The sequence below is a fragment of the Pundamilia nyererei genome, unplaced genomic scaffold, assembly GCF_000239375.1.
Source record: "Pundamilia nyererei isolate P.nyererei 1_Seehausen unplaced genomic scaffold, PunNye1.0 scaffold00085, whole genome shotgun sequence".
Taxonomy (NCBI): domain Eukaryota; kingdom Metazoa; phylum Chordata; class Actinopteri; order Cichliformes; family Cichlidae; genus Pundamilia; species Pundamilia nyererei.
Window position 1 is genome coordinate 2427446 of NW_005187486.1, and position 16531 is coordinate 2443976.

Genomic DNA, 16531 nt, shown 5'->3' on the forward strand with positions numbered 1-16531 from the left:
TGTACATACTTATAGTTATAGAATATTCACAACATACTTCATACCGTGTACATTATAACATACCATAATAGACCCATTTCTGTATCTATATTATTGCTAATATATATTGTAATATATCTATATCACTAAAGCACTTCTGGATGGATGCAAACTGCATTTCGTTGCCCTGTACCTGTGCATGTGCAATGACAATAAAGTTGAATTCTATTCTATTCTATTCTAAAGACACGACTTCTCTCGAACCACAGTTGGGTTAGCGGAGATGCTACTGTGCTCTGCTACTTAACACTGATTGGAGCTTTAATATTTAGAAGCCCACCTTTCTATTTATTTGTATGATGTTAAGTAAAGCATGACATTTTGTGAAATGTATATGGGAGTTTCAGTACAATGTAAATGCGAAAATAGCACTATTTCCAGAACTTCTGCAGCTTCAGTCTCAACCCAAACAAGTACAAGATCTCACAGCGCAGCACTTTTGCTTATTACAAATGTACATTACAGCAGATCTGCAGACTCTCTGGATTTGATATCAGGGAGTCTGTTTCTTTGTTGATGCCGATAGGAGCTACAGAAGTCTCATCTTTCATTTTGGAGCAACTTTGCTGCAGGCTGTTGTCTCAACATCTGATCAGTCTCACCATGTTTGCTGAAGAAGTGACAAAATTAAAATGCACACACAGACACACACCGGGGCAGTTTTGGGTTTCACAAGTTGCCACTTTTGCAGGTCTGGCATTTCCCTGCTCACATCTATCACTCTGCTACTTTTAATGGGCTAAATGAGAGCAAAGTGGAAAGGCATCAGGGCCTAAACACAATGGAAGGCAATAACTGATGTGCTCTGTTTAGCACGTCTAATTTGACATTTCTGTGGAGGAACTGCAGGCGGTAGATTTGATGCTTCAGCAGCACTGCTGCCTGCATGCCAACGCTGAGAAGAGTGAAGCAAGTTGATTATATTTTCTGGTCGCAGACTTTTCAACAGCCTGAGACGAGCTACACAATGAACGTTCGCTCTCCAGCAACACCCAAGTTTAGGCTGCAGTCGTCCTGAATGTTGCAGGGGGAATCTTTCTAATTTGTTAGCTGCTAATTATCCATTTCTCACATCAACATATGCCGTCTAATCAGAAGACACATTGAGTGTGTTTGTGTAACCTTTTCCATAAAATCTTCATAGCCTCATACTCATTGGCTCCCCTGGTGAACCTCTTCTGCTCTTGTGGGTGGTAAAACCTAAACTGCAGAATAATGTGAAGTTTTGTTTGACGGTTTTCACAGCTCATGTGAACTTTTCACAAAGAGCTCATATTAAACACACAAAGGACCCTTTTCCTGGTTTCTGTGACTACTGCTGCTAAGTCTGTAAAAGGTGTTGGAAGGAGATAAAGTGAAAAAAGCAGCCTCGGGTGTCAAAGACACACAATATTTCTACCCATTTTCTGACCTTCTCCACAATGTTGGGGCTCAAAGACTTCAGTGTTGCTTCTTGTGGCAATTGTTGCTCCAATGTCACTCAGCAAATCAGTGTTTCAAGTTTACCTTTGAATAATGAAAACCTTGTGAGTTGAAAGGTTGAACAAATAAGCTCCAGATGAAAGTGAGCCAGGGATGCTATGCTCTTACAGGATATTACAAAGCCACTGGTAAACAAGGACCTCCGGAAGTGCACTTATTTCCAATTATCCTGAGGCACAACAGACAACACAAAAGATACTTTACAGCTAGTCTCACGGTTACTGACACACAAGGCGTTCGATTAATTGAAGTTTTGGTTATTTAGCTGTAAAGTCTGGTTGAGTTTGGACTGTAGAAACATTTCCTTCAGAGTTAGAGGTGAGGCTTTGTTAGGACCCCTTACACACCTTCAGCATTACTGTCTAGCATGCATGGTGATGTTGCCATTTGTGTGGCAGGGTCTTCGTGAGCTTTTATTAAAGTCAAGATTGCCCCATTGGGTCACGACTTAGACAGGATCGTAGGACAACTGGACAACGACAAAGTCGACCAACAGAACTGACGAGCCTCGCATCGAGAGTCAGTTATGGTCACCACGTTGGTCGTATTGTGCACAATCAAGAACATCACCATAGCAATGTCACTAAGTAACCACGTGCTGAGGGAGAGGGTACTCGCTGTGGTGTTCTTCTGAAAGACACGGGTCGCCATTAAGCCAAAACCTCCACGTTAGAAAAAAGACACTTTTCTCCAGCTGCTGCAGCAACTCCCTATCAGAGAGTCTCTGCACAGATCAACATGATCACTGTACCCTCACGTCTTCAACCCAGCAGCAGCAGATGTGACATAACTTCGAACAACGGAAGACAAATGCCCAACATTGCTGTTATATAGGTTGGTTTGATGTTTCCACTGTGCACCGTCTCTGTCGTGTTTAGTGTTAGTTATTAGCCTTTGTAGGTTTGTCTCATCATGTGTCTTCTTGCTTTTGTTTCTTTCCTTCCTGCGTGACCATCTGCCCCCCCTCATTAGTTTCACCCGTGTTTGACCGTCTCCACCTGCTCCTGTTTCCTTAGACCGGAGAGCGTGCACAGTCTCATGTTTCCCTTTTGTCTTTGTCAGATCTTTCGTTTGCTCCCTAAGAATTAACCTCACATTCTTCTTCTTGCTACTTTTGCAGATTCATGTTTTGTTTCTTCATGGACTTGCTGTACTTCTGGATTCTTGGAGAAACCAATAAAAAGTTATTTTTTTAATTTTACCTACCCAGCATCTTGCATTTGGCTCTAAAAGCTAAACGCACATGAAATTTCTCAATTTTTTTGCATACTAATGGTAACCGTGCCTACAAGAGTAAGAATATCAGAAGAAAACATCTGGGCCAATTTATTTCAGATGTTGCAGGACTTCTATTGAGGACAGTCAAACTATTTTGGATGTAGACAAATGACACTAAAGATATCATGTATGTAATAATATGTCATTAATGGGTCCTGAGATCTTTTTATCATTACACAATTCATTAAATTTTTTTAATTAGCTTCCATACGATCCAATCCACAGGACTCATGCTTGTCAGTTTATCAGTGTCAGTGTAGTGGTGGTGTTACACCTGATTCACATGAAAGCCTCTTCTTTCTGTTTCCACCTGTGTGCACGGCTGCATTTTCCAACACAGAGAATAAAAAAGTACCTTTAAATTGATAACATCACTGCTATGAATATGATCCCATTAATGTCTCATCTTAACTCCTCACAAGGTTATAGGCTGCTTCAACACCATCTTTAATGTGACCCCAACGTGACCTAAAGAATACATAATCAACCTGACAAAGAAAAAAGGCCTTCGACTTCCCGCCAGTCAATCAGAGCTGAGGAAGTCCAGCTGCCCTTCACTTAACCCTTCAGGACACAGATCAGTTACTGAGAGCAGCCTTATTGGATCCTATTTCATCACCTCGCTGGTGCCTGCAGGAATATACCCACAACAATACCTTCTAACAAGCTCTGCAGCGCAATAACTACCCAGAGTCACCTTTGGTAGACGGTTTAAAGATCTGAGCAGCTGGCAGGGAAGCTGGATTCAGATGTGGGGGATGAGATTTAAAAAGAAAAAGAAAATTCTGACCTTAAGGTTGTAGAGCAAATGCTTTGCAGCCCATGACACATGAAACATAGCTAAAAAATGATGCATCATAATTTGAAGATTGGTTTCTGGTTAATAACACAGAAAAAAAACCTGGCGGGCAATAATGCAAAGGTTTAAAACTACAGCGGCACGTAAGCTTATCGAGAACATGGAAGGAGAAAAAGATTATATATATGCGATTATATCAGGCAATGTTTGAGTCAGCAGGTTTCCTGTCAGGACTGGGGTTCAATGGAGCTGCTATGTTACTACAAAAACATGTCCGATGACTCATGGTGATGAGAACAAAACTCTCCAACGCTACAGAACAACTTCAACATGTCAGAAAATGGCCAGTGTGGGTTTAACGCTGAATCTGTGATGCACGGACTCTTTAAGGAAACAATGTTGGGCAGTGAAAGACGGCTCTGCTGGTTAGTTATGAGGATCATTAACACTCACATCTGGAAAATAAGAGCTAAAGTGGCTACTGAACAGTTTAAGGGTGCAGTTAGTTGTTTTTTTTAGTTTATTTAATAGAAAAAATGAATTTATGAATTTACACTGATTAGTGTGTAATTAATTACGTCTTCCAACAAACTGATGAGCTCTCATAAAATTAGAATCAATTGAAAACACACAGGAGCAGCAGGCTTTTGTAGAAGCTGCTGTCTTACCCCGCCATCTTGAAAACAGTGGCTGAGACGGACATTGGTGTTCTGCCTAATCACGTTTTCTATATTTGGACAGAGATTAGCCCAATACGTAGCGTACCAATAGTGGAGAAGAAGTGAGCTAAAGAGAGCTCACAGGTGCAGATGCAAATTTAATTTGCATTCATGAAGTTTTATCATTCGAGATGGGATCCCCTTCACCAAAGAAGCAAAAAATGAGAAGGTAAGCGACTTGGCCACCATGTTGATAAAATGTCATCCTCTTCTACCTCAGCTCAGGCCTCAGAGCCCTAACATACAAAAAAGAGCGTAAGCGTGCTTATTTATTAATGATATCGTCACACTTAGAGATGAGATGATGAGATGAGATAGCCTTTATTTGTCAGTTGCAGGTCTTTTGCCCACAACCGAGATGACAGACCTTGCCGACCGTACATACAATACACAAACATCACATTGGGGAGACAGGTCAGGCTAGGTAGCGAGGAAAAAAACATCGAAATGTGTAACACAGAAGGATAATACAGGAATGCACAGATATCAACACACCATAGCACAATAAACACAGACAAGCAACATGGGAAAGAGTTCCAGTGTGTACATCTGATCTGGGACCGCTGCAATCTTTCGACTGCGCCTCCAACTGACCCGATGTCCACATCAAAGGGGAGGTAAGCATTGGAGGTGGCGTTGGATCCGGGGTAAGGAGGGTGATGCGTCGGTGAGTGCTTATCAGTATCAGTATATGTATGTGTGTGCGTGTCCATAGTTCAGCTGAGACAGTGTCCTTCGCCCTGCCAGGCTAAGTAAACAGTCTTCCAGCCAACCCAGGTGGCCTTGCATGGAATGGGAAGGAACAGACTAAACACAGTCGTTATCAGGGTGTTTTGTTCAGCTCCGGCCTTGCAGCTGGCGCCGAAGAGGTATCCGCATGAAGTGATGGTATTTTTTACTTTAGTGCGAACAGCTCATATGAATTTCAAAGCAGTTCTACAGTCCAACACTGGTCTCTCAATCTCCCGTTGGAGAGCCGCGAGCTTCGCCATACTTGCGTTCTGTGATGTTGTCATTTCTTGTGCTCAAGGAGCCAATTTCTGAGAACTCACGGCAGTGTGCCTCCCCGAGATGTCATCCAATTTGCGCCCAGAGATGTTATTCCAGGCTAGCCCTTCCGAGATGTATCCAGTCTGCAGTCAGAGATCTTATTCTGAGTATTCACAGCAGCCGTAGCCTCTCCAAGCTCTTATCCGTGCTGCACTCAATGAGCCCATTTTGAGAAACTCACGCCTCTCCCATCGTTCCAATCCCAGCGGGCAGCCTTGTGGGGGTTTGAACAGCCGGTTCCGCTTCCTTAATTCTTCGATAAATCAGGGCCAAGCCAGCTCCAATCAGCCACCCTGTTACCATGGTTCCGAATAGGTAGATATCTTCAGCACTCAGGCTCACCCAAGCCCAAACTTCTCGTTGAGAAAGGGGTGTCAATTGCATTTAGGGACCAGTTGATCCAATCCATAATTCCTCTTTTAGGTTTTAGAGAACAGACTGTGAGAGAATATTCCAGGGAAAATACAAAAAAACCCACGAGACTAGACAAGGACATAAGCAGGGAAGATAAGGGAGAGGAGAAAAAGTGCGTCCGCCTCCTCCGAGAGCCAAAGAAGGAAACATATTGTCAGCAGATTAGAGATGTGACCCTCCCGTCTCCGGACAGCTGACAACAAGCCGGCTAAACGACAAGAACATCCAGCTATTAGCTAACATTACGCCAGCTAAAGTTTGGCTAGAGTGTCCTAAAGATCACACTTTCCCTCTGACAAACAGCTTGATCAGATTCTCACATCGTATAAGGGTTTCTTCACTAAGCGCGCTGGGTTGCAGCTACACCCTCCAACTCACATTTCTTATGATATTTAAAGTGAGTTGTGATCTAGGACGCTGAATGTGGAACCGCTGAGCAAAAGGAAAAAAGAAAGCCCGGAGAGAAGATTCATGGATGTAGTAAAGGAAGACATGCAGAGGCTTGGTGTGACAGAGGAGGATGATAGAGATAGTGAGATGGAGGCAGATGATCTGCTCTGGTGACCCCTAAAGGGAGCAAGAAGAAGAAAAATAAGAAGAAATCTAAACAGTTTTGCCTAATCAAGAAGAAGAGAAGGGAGAATGTTGTGATCTCTCTTGTGTGAGTAGAAAAATCAACTGCTTCAGCCTCTAAATGTGGAATTTTTCAGTTTTGAAAATGGAAAATGTGCATTTCATGAACGTGGACATGAATGAGCAGACATTAGAGCGGTCTGATTAAAAAAGTTGTTTTCTAGGACACAAAAAAAAATGGAAGATTCACGTCCACAAAAACGAATCAATGTCTTACAAGTCGTGACTACTTCACAAACTCCTTTGAAACTGTTGTGTTTAGTATTGATCTTGTACTGACTCTTCATCCAACTTTTTCAATTCCAACCTTAAGTTTTTTTTCATCGTGGGGGGACCCGCTGTAGACATTAATCAACAAGAAATGAAAACAACACAGGCGACATCTGCAACATGAAGCTCAAGCAGAGCTTTTTAAAGCACCAAGAGCGATCGAGGGGTGACAAAGCTGCTCCTGCTGCGTTCTACGAACACCAAAAGCAGCTGGAAACAACCTTTTCCCCCAAATTCACATCAGTAGAGATTTAGCCACAATCTGCAGCGACACAGAAACGGCAGATTAAAAGTGAGAGCTGATTCTCTTTTCTTGGACATCATAAGCCTTTAAATAGCAGCCTGCCTCATTCGGCGTCACACACACTCGGGGACTAAGTTGAGAACATGGCCACAGTCCAGGAATAATTAAAAGCAGGACAACAGACAGACTCCTGTGTCGACTGGACAGAAATCACCACAAAAATAACAGCAGGGAAGGGAGACAGACGGAGGCTGTGTTCACATGTGTCTCTGTGTTGTAACGCTCTCCCTGATCTCATGTTTGTTCAGCGAGTGTCAGCAGAAAGACGTTTGTGTTAGAAAAACAGAGGTCAGCTGATATCAACATTCAACCCATCAATTTGAATATCTGAATGTTCCTGAGCTGTTAATTAAATTTTACAGCATTTAACCAGAGATAGGTTTAGTCACACTGGCAGGGCAGCAGTAGGAATGATAATGACAAGGACAAAAACAGTGAAATACTGCAGTGGAATATAAAAGGAATGACAAAAGACAAAACACTATCTGAAATGTGTGGAAAGCAAGCAAAGGAAACAGGTACAAAAACACACTTTCATAACATCGCTGTCAGTTCGTATAAAGGCCTGTTTACATTGGATAAATATCACCAGGTGACCTCAAGCGATCTGTAATAACTGCAGCAGTTGTCTTTGCTCTTAATCTTGTGCAAATCTGCCATGTCTATAATCTTCATAATAAAAAAAAACATCAAAATAATGTTTATACATCTACTCCTGTGTGAGTAAATCTTTTTTAAATATGTTTTTTCCCCCCATCCTTTTAAGGGCAGAGCATCACAGAAGGCTGATAGTGGAAATTATTAATGAGAGTTTTAATAGAATTCTGGGTGCAAATTCATGAGGCTCAGCATGGAGACCCATTACATTTCAGTCTCATCTGCAGATAATCCTCTGGATTTGCTCAGTAAATTTGGGTGAATCGCAGACTTCATTTATCCTGTGAGAAGGGGCGGGACCAGAGGGATGGCTAGTGGTGTAGTGTCCCCTCATACAATCTGACCATCCTCCCAAAACAACTATGAAAGGATGTATAATGATCAGAAAGAGGAGGCAAAGTAAATACAAAAAAGATGTAAGATGATCTTAAGGACATAAATACCAAATGAACACAAATGGTGTTACAGTTAGCCCAAAGAGACAAGAACAACCACAATCAGATATAAATGACTTCAGAGAGCAGCAAACGACAAAACCACCACAGAAGGGAAGCAAAATGAAAAATAAAAGAAGAAAAACAAAGACACAATGTGACTATAAAGGAAAGGAAAATGTAGAGAAAAGGATACAAAATGATGCATATAAACACAAAATGACAATAAAGGATAGTGAATAGGTACACATGATTCTACAGAGGGATGGAAAAATATCCAGGGACACAAAACCACAGCAGAGAAAAGGGATGCAAAATAATACCAGAGATACAAAATTAATATAAACAGATGCAAAAGGGCCGCAATGAGAATAAAAAATGCCCCCCAAAAATGCAATACAAATACAAAAGGATAGAAGATGACCTCAATGTTAAGCAAAATGCCCCCAAAACACAAAAGAAACCAGAGAGGTAAAAAACAAAGAAGCCCAATAAGAAGCAAAATCAAAGAGAAAGAGAAACGAAAGAAATGCAAAATGACTACAATGGAATGCAAAATGGCACAAGGAGGACTCAACAACAAAACAACAAAATAAAAGACAACTAAACAACATAACAACAACAGGTAGAAAGAGACCACTAAGTGACACAAAACAACTTTAACGTGCTAAAGATGAACACAATAAATAAATAAATTCCAAGAACCACAATAGGAAACAAAAGAATGTTAGAGAAGCAAAATGTCCCCAAAATAGATAAAAGAAACATAAAGCAAGACAGAGGAACCTGTTCTAAATGAATACAAAACAAAAAGCTCCAAAAACAAAGGGATGTGAAATGGCTCCAGAGATTTAAAAAATGACCACAAAGGGATCCAAAACAACCACAATGGGACACAAAATGACCACAACGAGACACACAAGACCATGAAATAACCATGTAGGAGTATGAAATATCTCAAGAGTCAGAAAATATCCTCAAGGGGATGCAAACAGACCTTGAAGAAAGGCAAGCTAAACCCACAGACACAGTGGGACGCAAAATAGTGCAAGAGAGACACCAAATTATCCAAAAGAGATACAAAGTGACTACAAAGAGAAGTTACATGCCCCAGAAGCACACAAAACAACAACAAATGAACAAAAAATTAGCACATCCCAAACAACCAAAATAGGATTTAAAATAGCCATAGGGAGGCAGGAAATGCCCACAAAAAGCTATAAAGGAGGCAAGAAAAACCATCAAAGATAAGGAGCCTACCACAAAACAGATGAGATGAAAATTAGCTTGAAGAGAAACTAAATAACCAATAAAAACACAAAAATATCACAGTGGGATGTAAAATGATCATAAACAGACATAAAATAACCACAGAGAGTTATACTACATGACTCAAAAACAAAAACATATGCAAAACAACCACAAAGCATGCATGGATCTTCCTAAGTGAGTGCCTCTGTGCAGAGATCTTCAAGCAGGTCTAATGCAAAGAAACAGCGAAAACAGCTCCATTAAAAACACAGAGACTGTCAGTGTGAATGCAGCCTCAGAACTGGCAGCGTAAAGCCAAAGTCAGTCACTGATGAGTTATTAATGGAGAGTGAAAGGCGTGGGAATAATGTGGGAAAATGAGGAGCACACACGAACAAGGGTGTGACTGCAGCATCTTCTGCCGCCTACCTGCTCTTTGACAGAAGCCAGGAGGTTGGTGGTGGTGGTGCCGCTGGAGTCTGTAGGGTGGCTGTGACCACTCGGTCCCTCTCTGGCCACCATGGGCCCTTCCCCCTCTGTGTCACCCTCCTCCATCGCCTCTACCTGCCCGCTGTAGTCCAGAGCCGGCTGGCTGCTGAGGCGCCCTCTCTGACCCTGCAGGAGGACTACAAGCCGGTCAGGATGTGGACAAGGAGGAGGCACAATGACCAGAAAATCACTGTCACAGCCACTGAGCGTGTCACAGGGTGAGTTTACAGGGGAGCACCCTCTATAATAACCCTGCAGGGATTCACACTGGTTTTTATAAACCTCCCTAATATCCCTGCAGACACTCATACTGATTTTATAGTGACCTTATGGTATCACTACAACACCCCTATGGAGGCTCATGTTGTGCTTTTCTTTTTATGCACCTACAGTATCAGCCTCTGTAGGGATTCGTAATGAGGCTCACTGATGAGATTAGAGTGCTTTCCCTTATATATGCTTTAATCTCCATGGAATTGTGAGGCATTTCAGCGGGGATTTAACCCTTCTGTGCCGCAGGTGACTGCAAATGTCTCCACAATTTACAGTTGCAGTAGTGTAAATGTTATGGATTGCATTTGAAGGTGTGCATGCAAGCTGCACGGGAGGCATTTAACAACATGTCACGTTCAGGATCCTTTTTTCCTTTTATTTATTTATTTATTTATTTTTTACCCCCGTTTCTTTTCTGGGCGATAAGCGAAGAGCCTTGATCACATCTGCACACCAGCCTGACTGTCACACATCAATCACTCATCCACCATCCGGCAGCCAAGGACGAGGTCACACCGACTCACCGGACCGGAGAGCGGGGAGCGCGGCTGTGTCAATCCGAGCCTGCCTCTCTTGTTTCGGGCACGCAGAGCTGCGCTGCCCGCCCTCCTGCCTGGCAAGCGGCTGTCAGTGAGGACTCACCGGCCAGATGTTGCTGTCAGAAGCAGGCCACAGCTGGCTTGATCCGTCCTGTTACACATCCATCCTCCACCTGCGGACGGCCGTGACAGCTACTACATTTCCCACGCGCCGACGTCAAAAATAAACAAACAGTCCCCGTGCACGTCCTCGCGCTCCTCCTGCAATTATGTGTTTCCCCCCTCCTCTCCTCTTCTTTTTCTTTTTCACCTGCTGTGGGGTTTCGGTGCACTCATCCACCCCTGGCGTCCGCGCGGCACCCAGCCACCCACCCACCAATCAACCCGCCCAGCCACTATTACCGATCAGCGGCGTGACGTCACCATGCGGCTACGAATTGCTTTCCGATACGATAATCGATCAGCGGTCACCGATGCCCCACCGGTGCATGCGTTGCTGCAGCAGCTGCAGCCGTGCAGATGTGCGGAAGCTCCGTGCAAACACCCCGCTGGAGAGGAGGGATGCAGCCCGCGTGCGCGCGCGTGTGAGTGTGTTTTCTCCCCTACACAAACCTCCGTGGGCCTGAGTGGTCATTATGGGACTCCCAACGGTAAATTTAATAGTAAAGTTTATGAAGCACTTCAGGATAACTTATGGAAATTATTTTATGAAAGCCCTTTTACGCCAGGATAATAAAACAATGAAACTATTAAACCACTGAATTCAAATCAATACAGATGAAATATTAAGAGATTTTTTTTTAATCCGAGTATTTTAATACACATATTTTGATGACATTTTGCCCCGTGTTAGCTGACTACAGTGGCAGTGGAAACCCACCAGTACTTGTCCCTAACAGCTAGCAGGATGGGGCATACAGCTGATAGCTGCAATCAAGTTAACATACTTTGAAACTTACCATGAACTCCTGTGACTTCTAACACTTTTTCCAGACTTCTCCTGTCACACAGCCCTGGTAAGCTTGCTCTTCATTTCCGGTTTGCTGGTAGCAGGTTTTGCTTTTTTAGCTGAAATGTTTTAACTTTCAGACATCATGTTACAACTGTAGTGGAGCAAATTTACAATTGATTAGGAGATTTTGTGGTTGTATATCTGTTTAAATGCAAATGCATATGCTATGTATGCTATAATCTTATCAGACTAAGATTTTGTGCTTTTATTTTATTTAATTATGTATATGCTTCTAAATTACACTAATGTAAGGTGACCTGGAGAGTTTTGAAGAGACTAAAAATAAAGAAAATATTGTTTTAAAGTTGTTGTTTTTTAAAGCTACTACAAATTTCATTTTGTTTTAAAGCTTAAACATGAAGACACCTTTACTCATCTTTAAATAGTTGTGTGTGTGAGAAAGCATCCACATTTGGTGTAGAAAGAAAAGGAGGAGCTTCGTTAGTAGATTCTCACGCTCAGAAAGAAAAGAAAAAGCAGAACACAGGTACATGCACATGCCCATTTATTTAAATGACAATTAAAGAGTCTGTGTGCGGTCCTAAACGTAAGCATGGTCTCTGTTTAACAGCTGCCTTCTTCCGTCTCCTCTGGTGCACCTTAAGTAAACTTGCAGATAGAAAGCAAGACGAGTGACAAGACTTCAGGAAGGAAGCTGCAAAGTTAAGCCACTAAAAGGTTTCCCACTACTGGTTTGTAAACCGATAACGCCACCGGCTCACACGGAGCCGAGGAAGACACATGACAAAACACTGCTTTTTTTAATAACTGTGAATACCTGAATATTTAACAGCTTGTTAAAAATAAACCCGCTCTTCAAAGCAAACCGTTTCAAAAGATGATACATTCGACGTTCCTTGTACTGCAAAGTAAAACACCGTGCCGGTAAAACATGTTGGAAACACCACACAGAGATAAATTATGCATCACTGATTAAATATATTAAAACCAGACAGCCGTGTTGAACATGAAACATCCCTTGTAAGGGTTTTAAATTCTTTCCAAACAAGAGTCCGTTACTGCTGCAGCATTTCTGACACGCAGGTGATGAATTTGTTGGATGTATTAGGAGAGACACGTCACCGCTATCCTTTTCATTTTAAGAGCAACACCCCCACCCCCAAACGAATGTCCCTGAAGGATTAGGATTTCTGCTGTCACGGTTACGCCTCAAAAGTTAAAACTATTAAATGACTCAAAGCTGAAATGTCCATCAAACACAGAAATCCATTACTTTTTTCCCCTGGGCATCCTGACAGTCAAACTAATGTTGCAACAAGAGGAGGAGATGGGAGCTTTTCAACTTTTATAGCATCAGTCTGCTCCTAAACTGAGCATTTCAGGTCCTGAAAGTCTCCTGCATTTAATTTGGGGAATTACATCAAACACAGGGACATTATCACCTTGAATACAATGCATTGGCAAGTTAAAATCTAAAGATTCAACACTGCCTCTCGACTGATGTCGGCATATTAAGTGGGAGGAAGAAGGTACACACACATATATATATACACAGACTTTTAAACTAAACATGGCTATGTGCCATTTAGTCTATTGGCATCAATGCATTTCAAACCGAAAAGTACATTTCTAGGCTATTTTATTATAACATTTTATACTTATATGATGCATATCTTAAATGTTACATGAACAAAAGTTTTCCTTGCCTTTAATGCTGCAGCAGTAATCGTTCCTCTCATCTGATCAGAATAAACTCTCCATCGCGTCATGGGGTGGAGGGCTCAGCATGACTGGGCTGTGCACTAACACTAACTTCTTCCTACTGATGTCTACGAAGTCTAAACACTGCATGAGCAGGGAAAAAAACTGCTTGGTTGGCACGTTCAGAACTCACTTAAAAAAAGACGAAGGGGAAAAAAAAAAAATCCTCTCCTGCCTTAATCGTCACTGGGAATTACACTGGAATTGACTTTCAGCTTGTCGGCCTGCAGAAGGAAGTCGTTATCCCCAAAGTTGTCCAGGATGTTTTATCTGTTGTGGGTTTTTTAAGCTGGAGGAAAATGCACTGATTTAGCAGAGAGGGGCTTTAACCTGGAGAATAGAGTAAATTTAGATCTTTGATTGGGAAACTGCTGACATATCTGGAATGGACTCCAACATTTGGTTCTTTGTTATATTCTGGCTCTGTTGAGCCTTGTTACTGAGGAAAAATGAGTCTTTATGAGTGCATGTTTCTGGATTTTCTAGCCTCAACAACGACAGCGTTGTGGGGCGAAGGGGTTTGCGAGAAAAGGCAACCTTTTGCAAAGCGGCAAGCTGAAAGAAAAAAAAAAAAAAATCACTTTTGGTCCAAACAAACTGTGGCGGCTGTGGCCATCAGCATTCGTTTTAGCACGTGGTCACAGCCGCAAGGCTGCTGTCTCAGCGAATGAGCGTATTTGCCCCCGCATCAGCAAACACACAAACCTGTAGCATCCCTTCAGACAGCAGGAGCATTTGGTCAAAAAGAATAAATATGTCACGTCACTGGAACCACAATTTATAAGCACAAACACTTGGTTACTTCACTAACTCGATCTTCATACAACCAGGGAGGGGAACTAACGGCAAATGAGGCGGAAACGACCAGCCTGTTAGTTTCCAGCCCTGCACACGACTCGTCTTTCAAATCGAGGAACGACAAAACAAATAAAAGACACCGTGAGCACCGACAGTTCTACTCAAACATAAAACCCGCCTGACTTCTTTTTACAAATTAAAGCAAATAAATAGGGAGAGAGGACAGTACCTTTGCATAAACATGAGTACAAAAACATAACAGTCAGTGGATGTACAGTAAATGCGAGTGATTCCAAGAGGGGCAGAGCAGCGCCTTCGTGGGTTTGTGACACCATGAATCAGTGTTAAGACGCCCCCTCCCCCCCTCCGGACCAAGACCTGCGCTCACTACTCCAGATCGTCCACGTCCTCCGTCGCGACAGTGCTCGTCTGTTCTGAGGTCACACCTGAAAGACAAAAGAAACATGAAGAAGAGGAAACGTCTCTGAGGCCTATCAGGCCAAACTGTAAACGCTCTCTCCCACCAATGACATACGCGTTAATACCACTGTAATCTACTGTTACAACCAGCTTATTAGTATTAGTGTTACATCAACTACTTCAAACGGACAGTTTATCCAAATAAATGTACACTGTATTGGAAAAAAGTATCGCTCAAGGGAATTTGAATGCCATCCCATTCTTAATCCATAGGGTTTGTTATGATGTTGGCCCAGCCTCTGCAGCTATAACAGCCTCAGCTCTTCTGGGAAGGTGTCTGTGTAGGCTCTCAGTGCTAGTCATTGTAATCTAAGGAGCTTGGAAAGAAAAGCAAGCTTCTTCAGTTAAAGAAGCTTCTCGAATGAGAGATGAAATGTCTTCAAGAAACTGAAAGAAATCCAGTTGCTTTTCTTTCCCAGCTCCTTAGATCTTCTGGGAAGGCTTTCCACAAGGTTTAGGAGTGCGTTTATGCAAATTTTGAGCAGACACTGATGTTGGATTAGACGGCCTGGCTCGTGGTCTCCACTCTAATTCATCCCGAAGGTGTTCTGTTGGATTGAGATCAGGACTGTGTGCAGGATTTGTTAACTTGTCGGGTTAACCTCGAGTTTTCATTTTTATAATGACTTCTGCCACAGGCCTAACATGCTCCAAAGCACATCCAGTTTAAAATAAGAGATCACCTACTGACCAATCAATTCTCTGAAAGTACATCACCAATGCTGGAAGCTTGCTCAACGCGCAGACAGCAGGAAGATCTAATCTTTTTTTAATAGTGTCTAAAGTCTTTGCCTTTCCCCGGTGAGCGTCAGTAAGAAATACAGATTTCTAGAAGCAACTTTGTTCCCTTTTTTTCCATGTTGGTTGCAAACAATTTTAAAATGATTTCATTTTCCTGTAACCCTGAGCCAAGTCTATGTTTGATTTCTTTTTCTTTCATCTAGTTTATAACCACACACAGCTTCTGCATTTTGGCATTAAGTAAATAATTACAATGCCTCATGTGTTGTTGTTCCTCTGCGGTATTAAAATAATTAAGACCAGATTAAATTCTTTAATTATCCACATATGTCAAACGTTAAAATTGAAAGAGGGTGTAGTTTTTTTCACTACTGTAGCATCACAAAATGTAATTTAAAAAAAAAAAAAGCCTCTTGAAGCCATAACAGTAGCCCGACAGCAATTTAAAGGTATTTTACTTTCATGAACATTTGGAATATTCATGAATATTTGGCATCATATTTGGTGAAGTCAGTCTAAAGACCTACATGATGCCCTAGGTGCACGCACTCTTTACTCATTTTTGATACGCGCTGTGAAAATTCATCATTGGTGCTGCTGTTTGAACCACCATACTGTTTGGACACATCCATCAGCTGATGCAGACTGTGGCTGTGGATGCAAAGACCACTTGCTGGACCTGTAGCTGTATACATTGTCTAGCATCTCCATTAGCTCCGCTGATAGAAGAACAGATGCAGAAAATTTTTACCAACCTATACTACAATACCTGCCTTCATTACTTATTTCCTGAGGTCTTCAACTCTTTGTATTTTCTATTTAATTGGCAACTTTTGGGAAAATTAAACATTTCTTATCTTACTCTGTATTAAATCTGTAAACATGATCAATACTATGTATTGAATTTACTGCAGGATTCACACATCACTGGCTAACACCCTCCAGCTGTTTGACATCATACTTGAGGCATCGTCGTCATTGAGTGACTTCTTCTGCCCCTCCACGTAGCCGTGACTCAGCAGCTTGGACATGCTGACGGGTGTAGTCTTCTTATCATAAGACCTGAAGAGGAGGCAGAACGCAGCAGTTTTACTTTACGCTTATGTGTATGTGTATATATATGTATATATATGTATATATATGTACA

The 16531-nt window shown here is 42.0% G+C and overlaps 2 protein-coding genes across 2 annotated transcripts in view; both read right to left on the minus strand.

Annotated features, from left to right (window-relative positions):
• The window catches only part of LOC102209769 (plakophilin-4-like), an 83710-nt gene extending 72523 nt beyond the window's left edge, over positions 1-11187 (minus strand). Inside the window, exons 1-2 of the mRNA XM_005738704.2 lie at positions 10735-11187; positions 9760-9945 (exon numbers count right to left, since the gene is read on the minus strand). Coding sequence (XP_005738761.1) covers positions 9760-9885 — 126 coding nt within the window. The 5' untranslated portion in view covers positions 9886-9945; positions 10735-11187. The remainder of the gene's footprint in view (positions 1-9759; positions 9946-10734) is intronic.
• Positions 11188-12131: 944 nt separating this feature from the next.
• Positions 12132-16531, minus strand: part of cunh7orf57 (chromosome unknown C7orf57 homolog) — an 11784-nt gene continuing 7384 nt past the window's right edge. The window contains exons 7-8 of the mRNA XM_005738669.2: positions 16346-16446; positions 12132-14609 (exon numbers count right to left, since the gene is read on the minus strand). Of these exons, the coding sequence (XP_005738726.1) occupies positions 14551-14609; positions 16346-16446 (160 nt within the window). The 3' untranslated portion in view covers positions 12132-14550. The remainder of the gene's footprint in view (positions 14610-16345; positions 16447-16531) is intronic.